This window comes from Mastacembelus armatus, chromosome 3 (genome assembly GCF_900324485.2).
Source record: "Mastacembelus armatus chromosome 3, fMasArm1.2, whole genome shotgun sequence".
Lineage (NCBI taxonomy): Eukaryota > Metazoa > Chordata > Actinopteri > Synbranchiformes > Mastacembelidae > Mastacembelus > Mastacembelus armatus.
In genome coordinates this window covers 16,534,824-16,561,598 of record NC_046635.1, presented here as the reverse complement: position 1 = coordinate 16,561,598, position 26,775 = coordinate 16,534,824, and the positions used below count along the sequence as shown (strand labels likewise).

At 38.7% G+C, this 26,775-nt stretch overlaps 1 protein-coding gene across 2 annotated transcripts; it reads right to left on the bottom strand.

Moving 5' to 3' along the window:
• Positions 1 to 1,122: 1,122 nt before the first annotated feature.
• cenpf (centromere protein F) lies at positions 1,123 to 26,775 on the bottom strand. Of its 2 annotated transcripts, XM_026293392.1 has the most exons (36): positions 25,142 to 26,775; positions 24,430 to 24,603; positions 23,613 to 23,738; positions 23,170 to 23,240; positions 22,780 to 22,916; positions 22,459 to 22,550; positions 21,784 to 22,054; positions 21,438 to 21,640; positions 21,159 to 21,284; positions 20,911 to 21,039; positions 19,112 to 19,234; positions 18,688 to 18,857; positions 18,304 to 18,583; positions 17,761 to 17,967; positions 16,765 to 16,970; positions 16,366 to 16,495; positions 15,635 to 16,204; positions 15,301 to 15,474; positions 14,215 to 15,104; positions 13,862 to 14,064; positions 13,676 to 13,772; positions 13,323 to 13,464; positions 13,108 to 13,216; positions 12,358 to 12,611; positions 12,161 to 12,269; positions 11,728 to 11,933; positions 11,391 to 11,609; positions 7,999 to 8,142; positions 7,311 to 7,500; positions 7,129 to 7,226; positions 5,696 to 5,737; positions 4,833 to 5,492; positions 4,558 to 4,678; positions 3,746 to 4,435; positions 2,690 to 2,802; positions 1,123 to 1,346 (listed from the first exon to the last, which is right to left on the bottom strand). In XM_026293392.1, exons 2-36 carry the CDS (start codon positions 24,589 to 24,591, stop codon positions 1,176 to 1,178), a joined length of 7,635 nt encoding a protein of 2,544 aa, XP_026149177.1. In that variant the 5' UTR covers positions 24,592 to 24,603; positions 25,142 to 26,775; the 3' UTR covers positions 1,123 to 1,175. The 2 variants fall into 2 exon arrangements, with proteins under 2 accessions (XP_026149177.1, XP_026149178.1); XM_026293393.1 differs by lacking the exon at positions 25,142 to 26,775 and having other exon boundaries at positions 24,430 to 25,113.

Sequence of the window (26,775 nt, the reverse complement as noted above, 5' to 3'; positions counted from 1 at the left end):
GTGCATGTGTTTCTAATGTACCAGGTGCAGTAAAAAGTACATTTCAGATGTTGAATTGTGTATCAACACTTACAAAGTGGAGTTAAACCTCATAGTGAGTGTATATATTTGTAGTAGTGGCTGATCAACACAAGTGTCACTGATCACTTTAATGCCACACTTCTCTTCCTTTCAGCTGCTCCCTTCAGGGGTCGCCACAGCAAATCATTTGGCTTAAATTTTACGTCGGATGCCCTTCCTGACACAACCCTCTGCATTTAACCGGACTTGGGACCAGCACATGAAGACACAGGGTTGTGCCCCCCTGTGGTTGCATTGATCACTTTAATGCCACACACTAAAAGTAAAAAGAACCACAATATGTTTACTACACTCCATCATGAGGAAATTGCATTGTTACACAAGTATCTCCTCCAGAATAACACAATACCTGCTTGTGTCTTTCATGTGTAAATTCTAATTAGGTGGTTGAACTTCTGTATCTAAATCAAGTTCTGCATTACTAAAAAGGCTAATCCTTCTAGTGTATCCACACCATCATAAGCATAATGTCGAGTGGATGAAGTGCTGGTAGATTCCTAATAATCAAACCTTAGGTTCTCCACCTTGTTTTGGCAAACACAGCTACATGCTCTTCTGTTCATACTCTTGACATGTTTCTTGTGACATACCATAATAGCAGAAAAGAAACAACCACAAACACTGTAAAGCTTTTAAAAAAGTTTAGTAAAAAACAAAAAAAAAAATCAAAATTTTTACAATGATCTTTACTTAAAATAAAGAGAAAATGTGACTGAGTGTAGACCTCTTTTCAAAAATATATAAAAGGAGACAGTTACAAAGTGAAGACAAAGACAAAAAGGAGACAGTTACAAAGTGAAGACAAAGACAAAAGATGGTGATAGACTAAGTGGCATTATAAAACAATATTGGTTTTCTTTTCCTTTATTATAATCATACATGTACACACACATGCACCCACACACAAGCAGAACAGAAAGTTTCAGTTTAAGTGTTAAATACTTTCAGGGAGGTTCTATCTTTTAAAATAAACATGCTGTTGCTTGAAAGGCCACTGTGTGTTTATTTGATTTAAAAAATGGTAAATAATAGTTATTTTCCTTTTTTAAATACATATGCTGCTAGTGTAAGACTAAAACTGTGTTTACATTAAGCTACTGAACATGACAGTCTCCCTGTTGTGTTTCTTCTCTTGAAAGGTCCTCGTTATGCTCTGGTGTTTTCCATGAGCTCAATAAATGACTCTTAGATTTCTCCTCAGTGCATGGGGAAGGACATTTCCTGCTGTCTGCAGTGGGACTCTGGAGTGGTATGAGACCCAAAACCTAGACATAAACAGCAAGACGACAAGAGCATGCGTGAGAGACGAGCACTATAAAGCAGGAAGGGACTTTTGTGAAAAAAAAAAAAAAAAAAAAAAAAAGTTTATTTGGTAATAGATACTCTTTCCCATTGACCTTTTTGGACTGAAACCCTTTGCATCCTTTAAATCCACCATTGCTTCACTTGAGTTGACCTCATACAATAAGAATCTGACCTGAATAGATGTGATGAAAGTGAACCTTTCTTTGTCTCCATCTTTAAATGGCTCATTTTTCTGGTTAAGGATTGCCTTGATGTCACTAGTGATCCAGGGTTTGTTATTAGGGAAACCACACAGACTTCGTAGGTATAACAGCATCTCTACAATAGCTGATGTAATCTGTGAAACAGTCAACCTGTCTGTCAGTGTCCATACCATTCCCTTCTGCTCCCAGCAATATATTCCAATCTGTGCATTCAAACCAGTCCCTTAGAGACTGCACAGCCTCAGGTGTCCATTTCCTGACTGTGATGGTGGTTGCAGGTTGCTTCAGTACACAGAGTTTATAACAGGTCTGCAGTAAGACCAGGCTGTCATCTGACCTGCCAAGTGGTGGTAAGGCAGTAGAGTTATAGGCCTTTTTGATGTTTGCATACAGCAAATCTAGTGTTTTACCTACTCTTGTAGGACAGTTGAAAAACAGAAAATCCAGTCAGGTGTGAAGTGAGAGTCACATGGTCAAAATCTCCTGATGAGGGCTTCAGAATGTTTGCTCTTGATTGAACGTAAACAAGTATGGTGACAATATGACTGAACTCCCTGGAGACACACCAAAGTCTGAGACCAACTGCCAAAAGCTCAATGTCCTGACAACATGTTCTTTCCTTGACAGTAATATGACCAGGATCACACACCATCTCTTGTTTACAAATAAAGCCAATCCTCCACCTTCAGTCTTGCCACAGAATTTCTGTCTGCATATACCAGGGCAAAGTTCGACATATCCACACAGGAATTTTCAGTGTTTTGATTCAACCAGGTCTTAGTAAAACACACTCATGATATGCTCTCTGTGTTTTTAACCAGTGCCTCCAGCTCCTTACTTTTGTTCAGTATAAACCTGACATTCCTCATGATGATGGATGGTGGGAAAGGTTTGTATCTCCAACTCCTAGGCTTTAGTTTAGCACCAGCCCAGCATCCACAAAGAGACTTCTTCAGCTGAGCTACATAGATTTTTGTGTAACTGTGTTGACATGAGACTAATAAATTAGCCATTTTGTGGCTAGCAGTAGATAGCCAGTACTAAAGTAATTGTTTTGTGTGTGCATGAAGGAGGTGGATTGAGACTGCCGTGCTGCTCACCTTGCTGTCAGGTGCAAGTATACCGTGTTTGGTAGCCAGCCGAGGACTGCATCGCCTTGTGGTTCTCCTCATGACAAATGGACTCTCCTCCCCCAAGGGAATATCAGCAAAGCCTAAGAGAGTACAAATAATGACTTATTTTTTCAGTACAGAAAAGTCAATTTTAAAATTAGTTTTGCCAAATAATGCAAAAAACCTGACATTGCAGTTCGTTCCGCTGCGATATATATATGAAAGTGAAAGTGACTTATATGGCCAAGTATGGTGACCCATACTCGGAATTTGTGCTCTGCTTTTTAACCCAAACCCAAGTGCACACACACCCGGGGCAGTGGGCAGCCAGGGCAGTGGGCAGCCATCACCATATTTTGTGATATGAGGAGTGAAAAAAACAAAACAAAACAGGACAACATACCTGTTATTGGTCAACATCATACCTTTCTGAGGTACTTCAATACAACTGACATTGCTTTTTCATTTGCAACCAAATCTTTGTTTTTGGTTATTTTTTCCCTGTAACGGTGCAACTTGAAATTTCCTCAGTTTTAGGCTGTGGTCATGCTTTCCTGCACTGCTGCAGTCTTCAGTGTATGAAGAAAGAGCGAGCATGAAAAAGCCAGAGAAAAGCTTACTTCTGTTTGGGTTAACTTCCACCCAAAACCATGGAAATGTTCTGCTCTTCAACTGGACAAGTTTTCCCCTTGTGGACTGACATTAACCACCTGTACCCGTCTGTACAGTTTAAGTTTTCATTGACTATGTTTTCTAGTGAGACACGTTGAGCCTGCTGTTGACATCCTGTGATGTAACTATTGTGCATGCGCACATCTCGTTGACAATGTTGAAACCATATGTCATGGAGCCCTAACCCAAAGATTGATACTTGTACATTTTCAACTCTGTCACTGCTGCCAAATTTTCAAGCTCATTGCATTCTGCAGAAATTTAGGGGAATAAAAATCTGGAGGATGTAGGCCCATGCAGTATCTTCCAGTATACAATCAATAGAGATGTCCTTTGTGATCCAGTTACAATAGATTACCACCCAACACAAACCTTTCTGCACCAGTTCAGGAAGTCCCTCAGGCCTGATCTCCTTTTCATCCAGCTGATTTCTTGGTTTGGGAGTATTAATTGCATTGGCTTTGATCTTCTTCGTCAAGTTGTGCAGGGCTTCCTGGGCACTGTCTTCATCACTGTGACCCCGTTTTCCTGAAGATGACCCCTGAGGAGACCTTTGAGGAGTTAGAACAACCATGTTCTCAGAGTTGTCATCCATCTTTTCTTCTTGATGTTTGGATAAAGACTTCTTTCCTGAGCGACAGCAGCGTGTACAGTCAGTACTGCTAGAATGGATATTGGCATTGGCATTTTGACTCTGAGTAATTAGCTCCAGCCTTGTTTTCAGTAGAGTATTGGTCTCTTCCAGTTTATGAACTTGAACCATTAGGTTACAGTATTTAACCATGCTGTCATCAGCCTCTTTGGTTTTGTCCTCGAGACAACTGTTCAGTTCACCTAACTCGGTCTTCATCTCCTCCAGTTGTTTATCCCTCTCCTCCATTTCTTTCCTCTTTTCAGAAAGGGCTGACTTAAGTTCTTCCACTTTATTGTTTATTTCTTGAGCATTTCTCCTCCTGTCCTCCAGGGTCGTCTTCAAGTCTTCCACTTCCCCCTTTCTCTCCTTTGCTTCTGTCATGACCTGGTTTATCTCAGTCTGTATCTTCTTGTTTCTCCTTACATCCCCTGAAACAAAAATTTGGTTTAAAAAAAAAACAAACAAAAAAAAAAAAAATTCAAACTGCAGTGTATTTATTTAGCTTTATAGTTAAATTTTTTGAGTACTGTGCAGATCAGTGCATGTGCACCTGACATCATTTGCTTCTCCTCCTCCAGCTGTTTGTAGGTTTTCATCCAAAGATTCATCTTGCTCAGAGCAGTCTCTCTCTCTTCAGCCAGATGAGCAGCATCAGATGTTAATACTGACACCTGGAAAGGATACAAAATGAGCCTGATGCATGTAAAATTCAATGGGAAAAAATGCAATTCTCACTTATATTAGTGTACCAGGGCAAAATGATGAGTATTTCATTTTGAGAGTTTTTTCCATGTAAATCTCCACTCATCTAGTGGATGTGTATACCTGTGCAACAGACAATTTGTGTGTTTCCAGCTCCTTTTCCATAGAGTTAGCTGTTCTCCGAAGACTCTCTTGCTCTTCTCTGAGTTTGTCTCTTTCTTCTTCTGCTCTTTGCTTTTCTTTTTCCAAATCAGAAAGAGCTGTAAGCATGTTCTCTTTTTCTGCTTCAGTCAAAGAAGACTGCAACTCCAGTTTATGTTTCTCCTCCTCCAACCCTTCTTTCTTTTGCTTGAGTGAGGAAAGAGTTTCTTGCATTTCATGGTTCATTTTTTCTAACAAAAAAAGACTAGACTGAAGCTTTTCTTTCTCTTGTGCTGTTATACCATGCTCTTGCTCTAGTCTTTCTTTCTCTTCCTCCACAAATGTAAGAGTGCAGCGTAGGTTATCTCTCTCTTGTTCTACTGACAATAAGGTAGAGCACAGTTTCTCTTTTTCAGCTTCTATCTGTTCCTTCTCTGCCATAAGAGAGAGAGATTTTACTCGTCTCTGATCTGCCTCCTCCAATCCTCTTTCCAGCTCCTCCTTGGCAGCCTTCAGTTCCACTATCTCGTTGGTTTTTGTTTCCATCTCCCGCTCTAGGCATTCTTTCTCTGATCTCAGGTTGTCCAGCTCAGCAGAGAGCTCGGAAAGCTTCTCACTGAGCTCTCTCTTCTCCTCCTCCACCTAAGAGTTGGGAGGTGGTGTCGAAAAGAGACAGCAGGAGAAAATAAGACAAGAACAGAGGAGACAATGTGGAAAAAGTGACAGCAAAAGAAGTAAAGGAAAAAGAAGAAAAAAATCTGATAATTATATCTCTAAATTGACATGATTCACAAAGCAGAACAACTACAAAGACAGGTTATCAAACACAAATTATGTAGAAGTACCTTTCTCTTTTGCTCCTCCAACACAGCTTTTACTCCCTCAGCCTGTATGCAATGACATAACGTGCATTTAATATAGTGTGAACCATATTTAACCTTTGGGGGGATCACACTGCCTCATGATTCTTCCTGGCAATTGCAGTCTTAACCCTCTGGGGTCGACGCACGCGCCGGCGCGTTTTGACGCATCTTTTTCTGATAAGGCCGAAACAAACTGAAATTACTCTGTCAATTCTGATCGTACAGATAAAAGAAGTACATCATTCAAATCTGTAAAGGGTCTAGTTTTAGTGGTATACCATCATAATAAAAACAAAACCTTGTGCTTTTTTTAAATAAAGAAAGCCGACAGGGTGCGCTCTCGGACTTTTCTGTCTCTGCCATTTCTCTTCACAGACGCGTAAATAAAACAACCAGAATCTCAGCGAATACTTGGCTCCTAAAAATAAGAATTATATGGCTAGAAAGCTTGAAATGTTTTCTTTTGAGTGAAACAATTCAAGTCAAAAACAAATCATCACTTTTTATTTAATCCGTATGAACGTAAGGAGAAGTCCGTTTTTTCCTGTCTCACCTCATTACAGGTAATGCGGTCCCGCCTTATACACTGTCCACTGTTCACATGTAAATAATCTCAGGTGAACCAGGTAAATATGTGCACACCCCCGAGAAATGACAAAATATCAAACTTCATCATAGAATTTACTCACTTTTTCGGCATGTTTGGATGATGGCGCATTACGCACGTGATGAAGCGCTAATTGTATTCCACACAGAGACAAATAGTTTAGCTTGTCCTCAGAGTAAAAACACTGATTTTAACTCAAATGAGGATCGTTTGGCTCCTCATTGTGTTGTATTGTGCTGCACTAATCCGTCCCATCTACATTGACTGAAAGGCTCATTATGCGCGTCTTTGTCTGGTCGTTCAGTGTGTCTTTTGTGTTCTCAGGTAAATCACATGACTATTCATCCTCAGGCACACCCTCTTGCATATGGCCTTTCTGGACAAAAAGTGTCTTAGAAAATTTAAATCAGTGTATTGTTTACTGTGAATGTGTGAACAAGATGACATTCACAGCACTCTGAAGTAAACACTTTAGCCTACAACATGCAGGTCTCCAAAGTCTTGTGAACCAATGTTCTGTTTGTGTTTTATGGTCTTATTTCAGTGAGTAAAAAATTGTAGTTTTTCACTAACCATGCATAACCACTTTTTTCTCAAAAACACAATACTGTATAAACTTGCTGCTCACATATTATTGTAGCTAATTTTGTGCTGATTACAGTGTTATTAGACTTTAGACATTAATACATTTAAACACTGAAAAAAGCACAAATGTCAGGGCATGTCAAAATTTGTCCAGGCCCCAAAAACCCCCTCAGATCCCAGAGGGTTAATGTAAGACATACTTTAAATGTTTGCAACAGAATACCTGTAAAACAGCTTCCTCTAGACTCTGTTCCATATCTTCCTTCTCTCGTCCCAAGGCATCAATGCAATCCTGCAGTGCGTCAGACTTTCTGTGGGCAGCTACAGAAGTACAGAGTCGCATTCAAGCAAACTTTTCATAAAACTCAAAGAGGTCATATAATTTCAAAGGAAAGTTAGAGTAACCTCTGAGCAGCTCTCCCATCTTCTTTTTCTTCCTCTCATCTGACTCAATGCGGACCTGGAGCTTTTCAATACCACTTCTCATCTGCTGGACCTCATCTTGTGTGGAGTTCAGACGAGAGGCAATCTCTACCTTTTCGAGAAGAGAGGACTCCAAAGACTGTGAAAGACGAGTCACTTCTCCCTCTAAAGCCTTGGGGAAACAAGCAGAAGTGTTAGAACATTTTTGCTGTCTGACAAATTTGTTGTTTCTTTACCCCCCTTGCCAAAATGTCTTTTTGATATTAATTTAAGCACATGAGATTTAACAGATTTTAGGTTTAGATGAAATGTTTATAATAGTCTTGTTGCCTTACTGTTAATTATAACTATGGTCATTAATGTCTAGTCATAGCTATTTAATCCTTTTGGAAAAATTAAATTACACATGAAGTGAGCTTTTCAACAGCACTTAAACCTAGCATACATTTGTGGCTCAAAGATTGTAAAAAACACTTTATAACCTCTGCACACACAAAACTTACTCCATCCGTGCACAGACATTTAACACTGACTCAAATACACAAATATTTTCAGGCTTTTGTTCCAATACACAGTCACATAATACACATAATTAATCATTTGTGCTGTCAGGTACTGTGCAACAATAACAACAAACAATAACATGCTGTGTATCAAAACTTCCCCTTACCTGAATCTTGCTGAACATGGACTCTGTGTTTTGATTGGCAGAGGTGTGGTCTTCTTTGATCTGGTTAATATGAAAAATAAGCTGCTGTCTTTCTCCACTCTGTTGAGAAACTGCCTGCTCCAGGACCTCAATCTGGTTCAACAGCTTTTATGAAAGAAAAAGAGTCAGTATTAGGAAAAACAGGGAAAAACAAAAAAGAAACCGAGATGTGGGACATTTAGTACACATGGATTTACTCAATCTAATATCACTTTTTGCTACTTTGGCCTATAATCTGGCATGCAACTAGTAGAGATGGGCAGAGCCACATTTTTTCAGTTCCAATCCACAACTGCCCATACTGATACAAATTCTCATACAACTTAGTTTTATTATTATTGTTATTGTGCTTGTGAGGGTGAAATAAACCACACACTACTTCTTATTAAAGTATTGTATTCTGTACTAACATCTTCTTGCTAACACATAGTCCAGGGTATCTGCAGGTTTCTAAGAGCTAGATTTAAGACTTTTTAAGACCTTTTTAATACCACGCTGAATGAAATTTAAGACCAATTTTGTAGAAATAAAATAAAACATCCCACAATACAACCAATTACCATAACACACTGTTTATTGATATAAACTGTTTACACACCGTTTGATTTATTAAAACAAAAATAAAATGCCAGGTGTTTTCCGACAGGTTTCCGCAGCCGCTTTGTGTTATTCACACCACATGTGGGTCTCCAAAGCTTTCATACCCATTGTTCCGAGTTTTACATTTATTTGCACAGCCTGCACCGGACCTCGAACACGTTGCCACTAACTGGACTTAACCACGGCAAAAATTAGGGTAACCAATTGTCATTAAATTTACATTTACCCATGGCAAAAGACTAATGCTGAAACTTTCCCGCAGTTCACGCAGCTGCCGGAAAGCATGTGTTCAATGAACTCCCCTCAAACGCGTATTTTAGTTGGTTCCGCCTATTTCGTTCTGCGTAACAAATACGCGAAAGGCTTTCAAATTGATTTCAAGATGAAAATAAAATCTTCTTTATGGGGTCAGTAAGATTTCATTTTAAGACCTTTGATACGCGAATTTAAGACATTTTAATGCTAATTAAGGCCTTCGTTTTATAATATGGAATTTAAGACTTTTTAAGGATCCGCGGACACCCTGTAGTCGTATTGTTCGGATACAACAGTCTCTGACATATATTTTTTGGCTGGCAGATTGTAACTGACCTCTAAGCACTCTAACAGGCTGCAAAAAATGAGATTTTCTACTACAGACAGTGTTTTCCTATTGATTATATTTAGTTGGCCTTTTTAATGAGTTTCTGCAAAGTCTCAGCAAGAGTCTGCTGCCTGGTGGTGTCGGTTGGTTAGCATGAACTCCTGGTACATTTGTACCAGCAGCAGGTACTTGAGTAATTTGGTGTAAAGTTATTGTACGACGCAACTGTACCTCCACTCATCGCCACGCTGGCTTTACACACATTATGACTTACCTTTCACTGTTTCCAGACTAAAATATCTCCAAATATAACCCTTTAGTCAGTCCCATAGCTAATATTATTTGCTCACTCGTGTTACAGACTGAAGTTCCTGTAGGTTTATGGTAAGATGTGGCACGTGGATTGGTGACACGTCTCATGCTATGTTACATTAGGTTAGGTTATGGTGGGTGCATAGTCCAGTGCAAGATGTGGAATGAAATACTGATTGGCCCTGTTCATCCAGTACCCAATGAGCAAATGTCAATATTGAACCTGATACTGATAAAGGATCTGATCGAGCCCATCTCTAACCAGAGGGGTATTTACAAAAGTAGAATAAAGAAACCCAGGATAACTGAAAAAAGGACAGCTTGACCTATTTGAATAAGTACATCCTGGTTCAATCTGTTTCACATTTGCTAAGCCAGGATGAGCAGGCACAGCTATCTCAAGTCAGGTGTAGATACAGTAGTTAGGATGAGCGCACGTTTATAGCATTCGTAATTAAAACAAAGGATCGATCGCAGAATTACTGATGCAAAAATGCAGAGTCATGGGGCATACTTCTCACCAATTGAGCAACAGCTTCTTATTCAGACATACAGTATGAACTCGTGAAACATAAGCTTATAAGTAAAAATGGGAATATGGCCACTATAAGAATAATTAAGTTAAGTTTATTTTATTTTTTTACTACCCTACACGTGTAGCAAACTCATTATTTAAGGTTCATAGTCAATGTTGAAAACAGATTTCTTTAAAAATTGAAAAAGTTTGACTGATTCATCAAAAACATAACTGATGTCAATTATTAAAACAGTAATTTGTTGCAGCCTTAGTTTGAGTTGAAGCTGCCTTTGCAACTACCTCAGCCATTCTGTTTCTCTCAACAACTGTAATAATATTTGTATTCATCAAACCTCTGACAGCAATATGAACATCAGTCTTCATAAACACTACCTTTACAACACTAGGCTTGATAGATGTTATGCCTCTGTCAGAGGCTGTGTACAATTTATGATAGACATTTGCATTTGCCAATATTATATTTTTGTGATACTTCAATGTTCTGTATAAGTTTATTTTTTCCTGCCGTTATTGTGTAAGTTCTTATGTGAGGACTCTTATTTTGACGGAAAGCAGCGAACTCGGAAGCAGAAAGCTTGTAACGCAGCAAGCCGTGTGATGTTTGGTACGCATTTAAATTAATCCTTCTTCTAAACCCTGTCGAAAGCATTGGCTGTAAGTTCATTTAAACAGAAGAGTATGTTCAGTTTAAAGGTGATGTAATCAATGATATTCGTGATTGCCGATCACAAATTGTGCTTGTGCCCTGCATTGAGAATGCTCCTAACTTGCTTCTGAGTTAGCCATGTATCTGTATACATTTTACTTGTTAAACTGATAAGTTTGTTATAGTTTGATAATTTTCTATATTTCTTTTATTTCATTTACAGTTTTACTCGGTTCAATGGCCGCAAAGTTTGACTGTGTAAACTACACATTGGACTATTAAAGGAGCAAGGCGCTCATATCCTGGCTCCTGAACAGAGTTTGGCTTGCTGTTTATTTATATTACACGCTAGGAAAGCAAAACATATAAAGAGAACAGTACAATAGTAATAATGATAATTCAGGAAGACCATGGAATGACTAATAAACATTTCTAACTGACAGTTGAACTAACAGATAAACCACTAGGATTAATTTTATCTTGTTGTTAACCTGGAGCAGCAAAGACCTTCAAAGATAAATAATCCAGAGTAATTTAAATCATCTTAATTAAAGAGTGATGATAACTGGAAAATCCCATCTGAATCCCTTAACGTGATTTGTGTAGTCCCCTCTCAGGTCCCAGACCCCCGACTTAAACTTGCTGTCAGTTAATCTTTCGTGTAAAGCACGTACCTGTTGCCTTTCGGTCTTCAGTTTCTCCATGTTACTTTGCAGAGCTTCATACTTCATTTTCCCCACTCTGATGTCATCCTCCAGGACAGAAATTAGGTTTCTGGTGTCAAGGTTTATCTTCTCAAGACTGTGAACTTTCTCTCTCCATTGGCCCAAAGACTGATTCAGGTCGTCTCGCTCCTCAGTGCAGAACACAAGCTCAGATTGTAACTTGCTTGTCTGAAAAAAAATAACAGCATTTAGAATAGCTACACCGCACTAAGTGGTATCCGTGTAATGCTTTAAATGAATTGTTTTCTCAATACAAAAGTTTACTGGCTTTTGATGGAGTCTTCACCTCAGTCATGAGTGTTTCTATCTTGTGCTCCATGCCTGAACAGGTCCTCCTCTGAGTTTCCATCTCACCCTTCAGCCTGATCCTCTCCTCCTGCAGGATCTCTAGTTCAGACTCCATGCCCAGTATGTGCTGCTCCAGATTAGCTTTCTCAGAGCGAACCCTCTTCAACTCACTCTCCTGCTGTAGAAACCTCTCATTCCACCCACCTTCAAATTCAAAGACAACATCAGAGCAATGTGTATATTTGACAACATAGTACAACCCTTCAAGCCATCAAATTTAAGTTGCTCTTACAAGTGTAAATGCAATTGTTGCACTTTGCTTAGAGGTATTTATAACCACACACATCAAGTATTTAGTACCTTCTTTCAGGCTGTACTTTAAAATACATTTTAAATAATCTTAAGAAATACTTAATGTTTAAACTGTTTACTTTTGGTCATCTCCATTGCTTCTTGCTCCTCCATAACATCAGCCAGCTGGCATTTAGCTGTTTGTAGCTGTATGGTTAATGTCTCCCTCTCCTCCGACAGCTGAGCCAACTAAATATGAGCATACATCATTAGTATCAGCAATAAGAATTGATAAATGTCATTGTTACACTGGCTTCATGCAGCTTCTTCACCCAACCTGATCAGCTAGATTATTCTTCTCCACCACAGCTATGTTCAGTTTATGTGCTGCGCCACGTGACTCCTCTTCTGCTGCAAGGAGTTTCTTCTCCAAGTTTTGAACTTGGACTTCCATTTCAGACATCAACTCCTTTCTCAGTGCAAGGTGGAAGTTCAGAAGGTCAGCATCTGAGTGCATGGGCTGGAGTTCATTGTCTTGTTCTGAGATCATTTCCTTGTAGAGTGGGAGATCACCTTGCACCAGGGATGACTCTGTCATTAATAGACAGGAACTCGGTGTGAAACAAGCTCAAGAAAACACAAAATTATATATAATTATATCACTTCAGTGGATAGTTCTTTAACCCTCTGGGGTCTAAATTTTGACATGCCCTGACATTTGTGCTTTTTTCAGTTGCTTTTAAAAACAGTTTTCTTGTATGTGCATGGGTTCTGATTGTTTAGTTGCATATCATCCACTACAGTGGACGCTAGTTGATCCCACTCTGGGACCCACTGGTTAGCCACTGTAGAAAAAAAAAAAAATTTCAAAACCAAGATGTTCAATGGAAAGCCAGAAAGGCTGAGTAGCTTAGGAGTAAGAGTGATTTTGCATCCCTATCAACAGTGTTACAATTTGTTAAAAATATATAAACACATACGTAACAAAATTGTAAACACATTTCATTGTTCATTTTGTCTTTTCATGCCCAAAGAGTGATAAAATCTTATCTTTCATAATTAATGAATGGAAGGGTTTATTCCTCACCACCAGATGTTAACTCTTCGGGCTCACTCAAGGAGGACATGGGTAAATATACGTCACAGACAGGTTTGTTTTCAAAAACATCTCCAGGACTACTCCTGTCTGCAAAAAGCTGAAAGAAAGCAGATAAAATAAAATGTTAAAAACAATCTCTCACACTCATAAACACACAGAAAAAGCAAAGACAAATGCATTGTTGTAATAACTGTGTTTTCTACCTGATCTACTGGTTGCTGCTGATGGTATAGCTGTTCCTTCTCATTATTCTTCATTTCCATTTCCCCTATATCAACCACACATGCATCTCCTCCCTCCAACTGATCTTGGTTCACATCCTCCCTGACAACCATCTCTGTCTCACTGCCAGGGTAGAGTGAGACTAGATTTACTTATCACATAATAAAACAAAACACATGCTGTAAGATGGCCCCCATGTTTTAAAAGTAATATTCATAAAGCATTCATTAATAATAATACAATTATTATTATTAATGAATGTTTTAATTGTCATATTATTTTTTATTTTATTATTATTATTGGGTCTTTGCGTTTAATACAGAAGTCATTGTACCTGAAAGCCTCATCAGACTGCTGGGAAGGTTCACACACCATAGGGGTCAGCTGGTTCTTACTTTCATCAAATGTTGGCTCAAAATCAATCTCTTGTGCTGCACATCAATATGTTAAGAGTATTAGAGCAGCATCATTGCTACATATAAAAGATTTGCTAACACGAAACACTGTGGTTCACACTCACCACTAATTTTTGCCTCCTGTGACTCTACATGGCAGCTTTTCTTTTCTGGTTTCTGGGTTTCCTGTGATTCTGAGAGTGGGATCTGGATGAAGCTGTGCTGTTGGCCCACCTGCTCCAGCAGTGAACTGTACTGCTGCTCGAACACACTCAAGCCTGCCAGTTTCTGATGCAGTTCAGCCTGTTCTACCTCTAACAGTTCAGCCCTGCAATGCAAAAACACAGAAAAGCTAGCTCACATTACCAGTTTAAAAACAAAAAAACAAACAAACATAAATTAGCATGCATATTCATTAAATTAATCATAAGACGTCATATAAACTCCAAAGCAGAACACAGATAAAGCTGTACTTTACCTATTTCTGCTCTTCTCTTCACTCTGCTTGTCTTTCATCTCTAGATGCTTCAGCTTTTGATGCTCCTGCTCTGAGGACTGGAGTGAGCGCTGGATACATTCATTCTCGTCTTTAAGTGAAGCTACCTCATCTTTATAACTGCCAATCCTTTCTTGTAACTGCAGCTTCTCTTCAGTTACTTGATCCACAACAGATTGTAGTTTGATATTGTCTTGTGTCAGCTGATTGTATTTAATTTCTACCTGAAGCATTTCATTACCTAACTGTTTCAAGTTACTAACCAAGTCATTTTTCTCAGAAGTTAATTTGCCAAGTTTAGACTCAAACTCAATTTTTTCCATGTTCATCAGACTGAGGGTAACCTCGAGCAGGGTCTTCTCCTCAATGACGTGACAAAGAGTTGACTCTGCTTTGTTTTTTTTAGCAGTTACTTGATCAAACTCTGTTTTGGTTTGCTGCTTTTCCTCATTTAACTGCTTAATGTTGGTCTGCAGCTGTTTGTTTTCCTCACACAGTTTATCTAGGCCAGCTTTCAGCTGTTTTTTATCTGCATTCACTTGAACAATTTCATTTTCTATTTGCTCTTTGATATCTGTTACCTGTCCCAAATTAATTTCAAGGTTGTTTTTCTCCTGCAATAGCTGGTTGTGATTGTCAGTAATCTGTTTGAGAGTTGTCTCTAACTTGATGTTTTCCTCAGTGATCTGACGGAGTTTAGATTCTAATATAGCAACGCTCTCCTCCAGCTGGTTTCGTTTGACTATGTCTTCTTCCAGACGAGTTATTTCACAGCTCCTCTCAAATAATTCCTCCTTAGCTGTGACATACTGAGCCTCCAGTACGGAGTTATGGGTCTGGATCTCCTCTAATCGGGCTTCCAAGACAGAGACCTGGAAAATTTTGATGTAGTCAAATGAGAACAGAAGCTGCTAAAGCTGATAAATTTGAGACAATTGGATAAATCAGGCAGTAATGACAAAAATTGAGACTTTGAGGGCATACAGTAGTGTGAAAATTAAGTTTTCGGAATAATAAGACCAGTTGCAGAATAGCTTTGAACAGACTTGTGCAACACAGTGGCTCTACCTGGACTTTGCTGTCCTCCAGGTTGGCCTTCATGTTAGACATCTGGATCTGGTTCTGAGCAAGCTGGGTTTCTAGTGACTCTATAGTTGCCTTCAGCTCCTCCACTTGAATGTCAAACGAGTTCATTGTGGTTTCATTGTCCTCCAGGTCCATTTGCAGCATCTCTAGCTGAACCTTCAGGTAAGTAATCAAATGAATAAATTACGAAAACACTGACTGATTGCACTTTATTTAAAGATCATCTCTTCTAGTCTACCATTTGTTACAATAGCCTGAGCCAGGCAAGGATAACAAAGTACTATTTTCATTGAAGCATAGCTAATATGTAACCAACCTCGATTTTGTTAATGGCAACTATCTTCTCCTTCAGGAGACGTGAGGTCTTGGCCTGCTCTGTCTCTGCTTTATTCAGCTTCTCCTTTAGACGTTTTATGGTGCTGTCTCTCTCTTCCAAGCCATGTGAAGCAGCAGCTAGTGTTGTCTTCATGGTCTTGATCTCCTCTCGACGAGTACTTAACTCTGCTTTTGCAGCAGCCATTGATTGCTTGGCAGCTTCAAGCTGCTCTTGAAGGCTTTTCTCTTTCTGTAGTAAATTTTCAATTTCCAAAGCATGACTCTTCAACTCTTTATTCTTCTCCTCTGTGAGATCTTTGACTGTTTTTTCCAAGGCAGAAATATGTTTGCTTTTCTCATTCAGGTTGTTTTCCAGGTTGGACTTGATTTCAATAGTGAAGAAATGATTCTTCTCAAGATCTTCTAGAGACTTTTTAAGGTCAGCATGGGACTGGTTGACCACTTCCAGTTCATTTGTCAAGATTGGAAGCTTCTCCATAGCGTCTTTGTTCGCAGCTAACTTTGATTCTAAGAAAGATATCTGTTCCAGAAGGTGGTTTATCTGTACATGCTGGAGGATATTAATAAGATACAGAACAAGAATATAATTAAGTTTGGTATACTTGATGTATAAATACACAAAAAAATGTAAATATGTATTTTGTGCCTTTGAAGACAACAGTTGTAAAACATTGAAACATAATGTTCAAGAAATTAATAATTAAAGCAGACCTGGTTTTTGGTGAGCAGCAGCTCTTGCTGCGCTGCCTCCAACTTGAGCTTCATCTGCTGTGTTTCTTCAGCCTTTGCTAAAGCACTCTCCTCACACTGCTTCAGCAGGGCTGCCCTCTCCTGTGCCAACCTGGTTGATTTAAATACAAAAGATGGAAAATATGCATGTCAAAAGCAAACTTCATTTCTTTGCAGCCCAAAGGAAATAATGGCTACATAGTGTAAGGTATTACGAAACTAAGATCAGTTTTTTGCTGTGGCCATTATCATTAACCTCTTGCACAGTGAAGTTGCACACAATTAACACCTGTCAGACACAGCCTCACAAAAAGAAAGGCCTATTACAAGGCTGTTGAGTTGGAAAAGAGTTATAAACTAAATTACAAATAAAACTTCCACCTAGAATATTGCTCCTGGTGGTTAATTGCCTGTGCGAGGCTCTCTTTCAGCTGGCTGATCTCAGCCTGGTGCAGCTCTACAAGGTGGTCTTTGGAGCAGACCAGGGCACAGACTGCCTGGTGCTCATCCTGTAGCTCCGTGTTCGTCTTCTCAGCCTGCTCTGCCCGAGTAATTTCCTTTTGCAGCTGCAACATTAGATCTTTGACCTGTTCAGGTAAAAAGAGAAAACATATTGATACAACATATTTTAGGAACCTGTCAAAAAAAATTGTTTAAAAATTCTGTTGTCATGTATTAGATTCACAATTTTGAACAGGAATGACGAATATTAAATTCATTTACGTTTTTATACCCAAATTTGGGCTGGCACATCAAACATCCCAGAGATATGAAAAATTAAGCAAGCACAGTATTTATCATTTTAGTAGCTGTAACTAGGCATCTAAATTAAAAAAATATATATAATAACGTGCTTTATGACTTTTCTCCTGCCTGTCTGGTAAAACAAACTTTACAGATAATAATCAGATTTTAATATAAGAAATACTACTGTGATTGCATATAGCGGTGGATTCACCCTTACAGAAAAATTTTATATGTACATACAATACTGGCTACTTACTATTAGAAATGAGATCAATTACTATGGATGACAATTTATGTCTAATTGCTTAATCAGATGTGTTACTGGCTATCCAACAGACTAATCTAAGTAACTATATCAGTCTTGTTTTAAAATTACATTCAATATATAAAAATAAGAAAACACTTGAACATGAAATATGTGTATATTACGTGATGGTGCCTAACACAAGACTGAGATTCCATGTTCAGTGGGTATCTCCAGTTGTGTACAGTGTCAATATCTGTTACTTTACTAGACGCCCTTTATGCATGCTTGCACAATTTGCAAGGAGTAAGACCATTAAACCTCTTGTACAATGGGGTCATAAAATTAATTGAAAAGTGTACACAGGCAACAGTACAACAAACCACCTGAGTTTCAAGCTGTGCCACTTGCACACCAACATTCTCCAGGTCCCTGGCATGCTTTTGTCCAGCCTCAGAAAGATGAGACTGCAGCTCCTTGTACTGGTGGTTTTTCTCTTCCAACTCTGTGATCTTGTTGAGGAGTTCCCCCTTCAAGGAATCAATTTGAGCAGAGAGACTGGCCTTGTCTGCCTCTACAAGCATGAGCTGCTTCTGTAACAGTGGAAGGAAATGTATTCAGGGTCCATCGTATATATATATTTAAAAACTACTGTTCATATTGGTTGGATTTGGCTTGGAGTAAATTTTATTTTCAATCCCTGATAGCATAATATCAAGTTATTTTCATAAACATTATGAGGATGGATAAAAGCACTTGGCAATGCCAAATGATGTTCACAGTAAATGGCTTTTCATAAATTGTGCCAATAAAGCTGATTCGAATTCAGAACCGTTTACTACAAAGGCTTAATCAATCTCCATAAGAATATACCTGTGATATACCTCTCCTTAAGAATAATTTTATATAAGAAAACCATTGTATCTTACCTCAATTTCACAATTAGCCTTGTTTAGTGAGGTGAGCCTGTTCTCCAAGTTGCTAAGTTTGTCAGTGAGCTCCTTTTGCACAGCTTCAGTTTTATCAATCAAGGTATCTTTCTCTTTCTTCCACTCCAGCAGAGCATGGTGTTCCTGTTTCAGTGTGTTACACTCATTCTGACTTGCAGTGAGGTTGGATTTCAGCTCTTTACTCTCCTTCTCTATGACTGTCAACCTGTTGGTCAGCCTCTTTGTCTCTTGCTTCTGTTTCTGCAGTTCATTATGAGATCTACAATATGAAGTATATTTATCATGATTAAAACCAAGTCAAATGCATTACATAAAAAATCTCCTTACCATTTCATATTATTTGTACAGTAAAAATGTCTTTACTGCTCATTTTTGGCCTCAGCATCACAAAGTGTCTTCTTCAAGTTTTCCAGCTCTCGGGCTGACAACTCGAGACTCTGGTCTGCATTCTTCTTTTCATCCTCGAGCCAAGACAAATGCCTGCTGCTCTGGTCCAGATGGACTGTCACACTGTTCTTCTCTTTCTGCAACTCCTAGAGGGATGAAGAACCATGAAAGAAAAAGACAGTGACATGAAGAAAAAAAAAAAAAAAAAAAAAAAGTTATGTTTATAATGTTGAGATATATAAATATGCTTAAAACTTTACATTTTAGTCAATTGGTCAAAATGATATTATGTGGCAATTCTGACACTGTTTCAGATGTGCACATATGGCTATTCACGCGTAGCTAGCAAGGTATCATTTTGCAGTTATAGTAAAAGGCCACTCTAATAAAGGTAACTCACCTCCATTTTCTTGCGAAGGTCCTGCTCTTTGTTCTGGGAGGCCTGGAGGCTCTGCTCCAACCTCAGCAATTTCTGTTTCTGCTCTTCCAGCTCCTTTTCTATCTGACTCTTCTGGAAGTTAATCTAAAGAAGGAACGAGGGAAGAGATAAATAAATGATCGAAACATGAACTGAAAAACAAGAGCATATTTTGCCCATAGGAGTGAGTGTGAGTGGTTGTTTCTCTATGTGTGGCCCTGTGATGGACTGGCGACCTGCCCAGGGTATAGCCCTGCCTTTCACCCAAAGAGAGCTGTGATAGGCTCCAGCAGATCCCTGTGATCCTAAATAGGAATAAGCGGGTATAGATAATGAATTAATTACTTAATTAGTGTATGCATTTATATTCACCCCCTTTGCTATAAAACTCTGAAAGAGCACTTGTCTGCAGTCTAAGTGTCACATCTTCTCAGCATACATACATACATACATACATACTCTGAAAAGCCCCAGAGTCTGCAACATCACCAAAACTCACAGATTGGACAAGTAGGGCATTAACTAGAGAAACATCCAAAAGACCAACATTATCACCCCCAGAACACCACACAGTAAAGCATGGTGGTGGTAGTACAGTGCTATGGGGATGTATTTCCATCAGCAGGTACTGGAGAAACTGGTCAGAATTAATGGAGTGATGGATGGTGCTAAATACAAGGCAATTCTTGAAGAAAACCTGTTTCAGCCTGCTCGAGAGTTCAGACTGGGAAGGAGTTTCACCTTCCAGCAGGACAATGACCCTAAGCACACTGCTAAAGCAACACTGAATTGGTTTAGGGGAAAACATTTAAATGTGTTAATTACTGTAGTTATAGATTTCCAGACATTTTTTGTAGTGTGAACACAGGTTAGTGGTTTCAGGTTGACCTTCTTTCAAGCTCAACTAAAGTATAAAACAGCAATTGATTGAAATTTCAGCAAGCTCATAATTGTGGAGTGTTGGTGTACTACCAGTGGAGGACACGTTGAACATGAATCAAAATCAATCAAAGCCCGACCTCAATCCAATATACAATTTGTGGTCTGACTTAAAGACTGCTGTACACAAGCAGAACCCATCCAACTTGAACGAACTGGAGCAGTTTTGCCTGGAAGGAATGGGCAAATATCCCAGTGGCTAGATGTGCTAAGCTCACAGAGACATACCCAAAGAGCCTTGCAGCTGGAATTGCTGCAAAAGGTGGCTCTACAAAGTATTAACTTTGAGGGTGTGAACACGCAGGATTTCTTTTTTTCTTTTTGAACAATAAAAAATATTTTGCATCTCAAAAGTTGTAAGCAGGTTGTGTAAATCAAATATAAATAATTTGTAAATCAATCCATTTCAATTCCAGGTAACAAAATAGGAAAAAGGCAAAGGGGTTGAAAACTTTTGTGAGGCACTATACCATAATCTTGAATTTTTATATCCTACAAAATAAACTAAAATCAACAGTAAAATGGATTACAGAAACAGCAAACAACAAAGTCACCAAGCATTATGAATTATAGTTAACTTCCACTAAAGTGATTCACATAACTGGTGTTTGGGGTGAAATGTGGGACTATTAAACACCAAGCCACTAAAATTTCAAAACATGCCAAAATATTTTCCCCTTTTCATCGTTGGGGAGCAAAGAAATGGGTCACCCTCAAAAATGGAAGGTTCACTGACATGTCATCCAAGTTGAACGTGAAATAAGAAATAATATAAAGAGAGGAAAGAAAAGTTAAATATTAATTATCTGTATTTATCCTTCGCTAAGATGTTACAAAGTTACCTTCTCCATGTTAGCCTGTAGTACACTGTAGTCTTTTTTTGACTGTTGGATCTCTTGTGTTAACTTGGTTCTGGTCTGGTTCAGTTGCTGTTCCAAAACCAGGTAGGAATTCTGCAGTTCAGAAAGCTCCTATACAGAATATAACATGTACAAAACATTTGGATTAAACCACACAAAAAAAATGTACAGTGTCTGATAACCTTAAAAACATTAAGGTCTAAACAAGGTCTGACTCCACGTTCTTGTACCTTCTGACTGTCTCTCTCTTGGTCCTTGAGCTTCTGCTCCAGGGACCGTCTAAAGCTCTCAGCATTGTGCCTCTGACAGCTCATTTCCTCTGTGACTTGTCTCAGCTTCTTCTCAAGTGATGAACACTAAAAACAATCAACAGTAACATTTTAGTTTTTGTGCAACATTCATATCTTTCCTTAGCTTTTTACCCATCTCTCCTACTCTAGATTACATAACCAGGTAGGGATAATACAAACATAATCTCGAGGCTCTATGTAATGCTCATTGAAGCCTACCTTGGCCTCGACCTGCTGGTGACTGTCTCTGGCCTGACTCAGTTCATGGCTGGTCTTGGCCAGGTCTCTGTCCCTTTCAGTCAGTTCTTTGCGGGCCTGGTTCAGTTGGGTTTGTAGTTCTTGGAGCTTAGAGGCCTGACTACAGATTTTCTTCTCCTGATTGGACAGATTCCTTTCAAGTTCTGACACATGGCCCCGCAGCTCTGATATATATAAGAAAAAAAAGAAATGGTAAAAATTAAAACCCTGTTGTGGGACATAATCATAAGGCAAAAGTCAAACTAACCCAAATACAGAAGAGACATAAAGAAAGATATTAACTTCAGAAATATCACAAACAGTCCACCTTGGCTGGTCTTTAATTGCTCCATCTGTTGGGAGGATCCACTAGGACTCTGCACTGCTCTGGAACAGCTCATTTTCTGTCTGGCTATGATAGGAGTCTCCTCATGAGCATCCCACTGGGATGTTCTCTCCTTCTCCAGAGGCGTTTCTAATATATCCCGAGATTGGCGGCTGTGGGCTTGGTCTTGCTGTTGCCATGGGAATATGGATGATCCAGCTTGGCGGGCAGCAATGTCTTTGTGGCTGTTACTGACTGATGACTGATTCAACAGCTAGAAGACAAGAGACAAGTTAACATCACCAACTACAAAAAAATAGAGCTGCTCATTTCAGTAAGGTGCACCCTGGACAGGTCACCAGTCCATTGCAAGGCCACATATAGATAAACAACCACACATGCTCACACTCATTCCTATGGGCAATTTAGAATCACCAATCAACCTGACATGCATGTTTTTAGACTGTGGGAGGAACCAGAGTACCTGGAGAAAACCCACGCAAGCAAACTCCACACAGAAAAGCCCCTGCTGGGTTTTGAACCAGGAAACTTCTTGTTCTGAGACCGTGCTGCCTAATTTCCTAATATTCTTCTGTAAAGGTCTGATTAAAAAAAAACGTAACTGACCAATTAATAGATTATTAAAATAGACATAATGAACAAAAGTAATGTACTCACTTTGACCTGCAAGACTTTGAGTTCACTGTCAAGTCTTTTTCTTTCTTCTATCTCCTGGCTGCATTTTTCCTGAAGTTCCTCTAGTCTATTATCTATTGGACACATACACAATTTACCATCAGAGAAAACTGAAAAACTCCTCCAGAGTTACAAACTCTCAAATACAATAGCAACAATAATGGCACTAATATTTACAATAATATGTGTTTACAGACATACAAAAATTAAAAGACAAAGCCTGGTATGAGATCATATAGATAGAAACCAAACAGCTGAGTTTGAAAAAAACAGGAATTTACAACATGAAATTTAAAACACTACCCTGCCGTCTGTAGGCTGGAACAACAACTGGTGTAGAGAAACTTTTCTGTGGAGTAGGGTAGGGCTGAAGTTCAAAGGAGGAGGATGACATGGAGGAAGACCCAGTAGGTTGAGAACGATCCAGTTCATTTTTGTATCTGAGCAGATGAAAAAAACAACAACAGCAAGAGTGACATTCAAGAGTCAGATTTAAGATTTCTGTAGTAATTTTAGCAACACTTGACAAACCACCATGTCACAAGAGCTACATTTAGAAATCAAACCTCTCTATACCCAAGCTTAAAACTGTTTTTTTGTAAAGTGCCTTGAGATAATTCAGTTGTGATTTGGCGGTATACAAATAAAACAGAACTGAATTGAATATATCAACAGAAACACAAGTGAACTCACTTCTTGAGTTCCTGCTCCAGAAGTTCTATGGTCTTTCTGCAGGAACTAAGCTGACCCTCCAGATAGCTCACCTAGATTCAAGAACAGCATTCAGTTAGGATAACATTAAATTAAAAATGCATATTAAATAACAGATACATATATTCTGGGCCTCATTTTCCTTATTTGTCATCAAAGCAAAATGTGTTTGTGATTAGTTTTCCCACTTGACAGCTGTAGAGTCAGCCCCATAATACGCCACCCTTATTCTCAGTTGGGATGATGTCTTCATGCAGTGCCATTTTTAAAACAGACACCAGACGGTGCTGATCTGATTTAATCGATTAAATCAATCCAATAAAATTGTTTCTGTACTGCTATGAAGCGCCAAGGAGCTCTCTGGCAAACTTAAGACAGACACACTGATTTTTTTTTTCATTGGCTAGCTTGTGTCAATAACTGACCTGTTGCTCTTTTACTCCAAGGTCATGGACAGATTTTTGACGGGCTTTCTCCAGAGAGTCACATGACTCCACTAAAGACTGGTTCTCTCTTTTCAAAGCTGAGATCTCAGTACGTTCACTGTCCACCTAGAAAAAGAGAAGCAAATCATTTATAAATGTATTTTTCTAATTTTATTAAAATCTCTTCCTTTCCAGTTTTCTATACCTTTCAGGCTAATGGGACAACTGTTATCTACCAGGGGTAGTACGGCTAATTTATTTTATTTATTTATTTAGGGGTGGGATCATGTATATAAATACATGCACGATGCAAATGCAGTTCATAAGCATGAACCCTGGACACGTCCTGATGATGTTTCAGGCACTACTGACAGCAGGTGAAGTCAGTGTGGCTACTGTTATTGAGACTAAGCTGTGTGAGCTCACATTATGGAGAAGAAATGATATTATCCATACTATGTGAGGGTGTGTGATATCTAGATCGTTCCTTAGGACATACAATTGAAACTATATTTCAAATAAATATACCACAAGTTGACTGTGCAATGACCACCAGAGGAAGTGCAATAAAACGTCTGCAAAAATCATTTACAAAACCATTAACAAGAGTGTACATAGTTCAGTTTTGCAGATCGCACAAGTCAACCTGAAGAAGCATCAGGTATCCATATTCCACTCCTATTAAGATATACAACAAGCTACAAGTTAAACTTCATCAAATCCAGTCATCCTCAGTGCTGCACAAAAATCTGTAAACGTTCCAACTCCTATTATCTACACATCGCAATCCATTGATCCATTAACACTGAGCACTGGCCTTTTGTTTCTGCTTTTGCAGGGCAGCCTCTAAGGAGTCCAGCTGAAACTGTTTCTGGGTCCTTTCCTTCTTCAATTTATCCAGCTGGACCTCCAACTCATGGATCTTCTGTAGCGCCTTCCCAGGAAGTCCATCTTTCCATTCCTCTACCGCCCAGCTCATGGTTTAACCTGACTAAAAACACGTCAATTTATTTAATGGGGGGAAAACACAAAGACTACTTTACAAACACAATGAAGGCCAATACAGTAAATGAAGTAACTTTCAGTAGTATGTCACGTTAAAATTAAAAGTAATTGCCTGTTACTCTAATATTAGATATATTAATTAACTAAATGTACATAAATTGTGTAGATTACATTTGTACAGTGTTTACGCTATTGTTACAGACCGCTGACAAGAAAATTACAATAACACTAAACGTTAAATACTTGCGTGTTTGTTGCAATATCAGTGGATGTTCTTTAGAAAAAATGTTATCAGTATAACAGCAACGTAACAGTTACCGCTAACGTTAGCGTAAATGTTGACTTTAGTTAATGATAACCTAGATTAACCTATCTTGTACCACCGCAGAGCAACGGTATTTTTCGTTAAACAAAGCTCTATCAGGCTAGAGATTAGAACATGTGTTAGAACTGAAATTCAACAACGTTAACTTAAGGATTGATCAATGGTAAAAACAACAACAACAACAAAAAAAAATACTTACTTCTGGCGCGACGTTCCTATATGAACCACAAGCAGAAACACTCTTTGTACTCGAGTCGTTACAAATTTCAAATTCCACCAGTAAACACGGGACACTCAGCGTCGTCCCCATTGGCTAGCTTGTATGACGTCACTCACTCTAAACACCTGATTGGTTTACTTCTGTTACTGCCTCAATGAATGGTGCAATTTCTAAAATGCTTTCTTTTTGAGTATGATCATTTAAACTTTAGGGTGAGACAACAAGCTTATGAAGCGCGTGCAAAATTGTACTGAATCTAAATAATATATAAGAATAATAAATATTAAAAACATAAATCTAATGTGTAAGAAAATATTTACTTCAGGTATATATATTTTCTCTATATATAATTTCAATAATTTGAGTCACAAAAATTAGACAAAGGAAATGGTAGCGGATTTTCAAAGGTCAAAGGCCCCTTTTTTATCTTATTTGAGCTTATATATAGGTCTGCTGACCTTGGTATAAATATGATCAGGAAATGCAAACAGATGGATCAATAAAACAAATTGGCAGAGTATTTCAACAAATAACTCCATTCATCATTCATCCATTATCTACTGCTTATTCTGAAACATCCAGGGTTCCAGGGGGCCTGGAGTCAATCCCTGCTGACATTGAGCAAAAGGCCTGGTACACCCTGGACAGATCATCAGTCTTTCACACCCACACTCACATTCCCAAATATAGGCAATTTACAGTCACCATTTAATTCCAAATTGTATTTCATTGGACTGGAAGCTGGACTTAAAAAATAACACATGCAGGGACATGCAGAAAGGGCCTAGGTTTCAAACTTTAGTTATGCATTCTTTTGGATAAATTCTCTTTTTTAATTGAAACAAAGAAAATGCAGTCAGATGTCTCCTTTAGGTGCACCCAGGTGATATGAAAGTTCAAAGTGTAACTTCTTATAGTGAATCACGTGGATCCATGAACCAGTACACTTGGTTGTGTGAGTGCTTCCTCTTGATAAACTAGTACCCACTTCCCAGATTTCACTAGTGGTGTTCAAGGTGTCCCTGGGACCCTGAGGAGAGACACTTTTGAGAGCATTCATTTGTCCTGGCAGCTGAGCCATATATTCTGCCCAAGCAGTTTTTCTTTCCTCATCTGCGCATGCAAATGGTTTCAATGCCTGAATAGCATAAAGCTTTCCAAACACCATATCAAAAGGGAACAATCCTTTACTACTTTTAGGAATGTGCATACTTAGAGTTACTAAAGGGAGACACTTCACCCAATTTAATTTTTTCGCCATTGCTTTTTTCAATTTAGATTTTATTGTCCCATTAGTTCCTTCAACAGATCCTGTAGACTATGGATGATATGCACAATAATTTTTCAAAGTGATTTGCAAGGCCTCAGCCATTTTTGTTATGACTTCATTCACAAAGTTTGAATCATTGTCACTGTGCAAATGTTCAGGGATGCCAAAACATGGAACAATTTCTTTTACACAGTGACCCCACTGTCTTACAGTTCTTATACATGGCCTGCACCACTCGAACATACTTCTCTGCCACTCCAGACTTCCTCATACAAAACCACAGCTCCTCTCTCTGCACCCTGTCATACACTTTTTCCAAATCTACAAAGACACGATGCAGCTC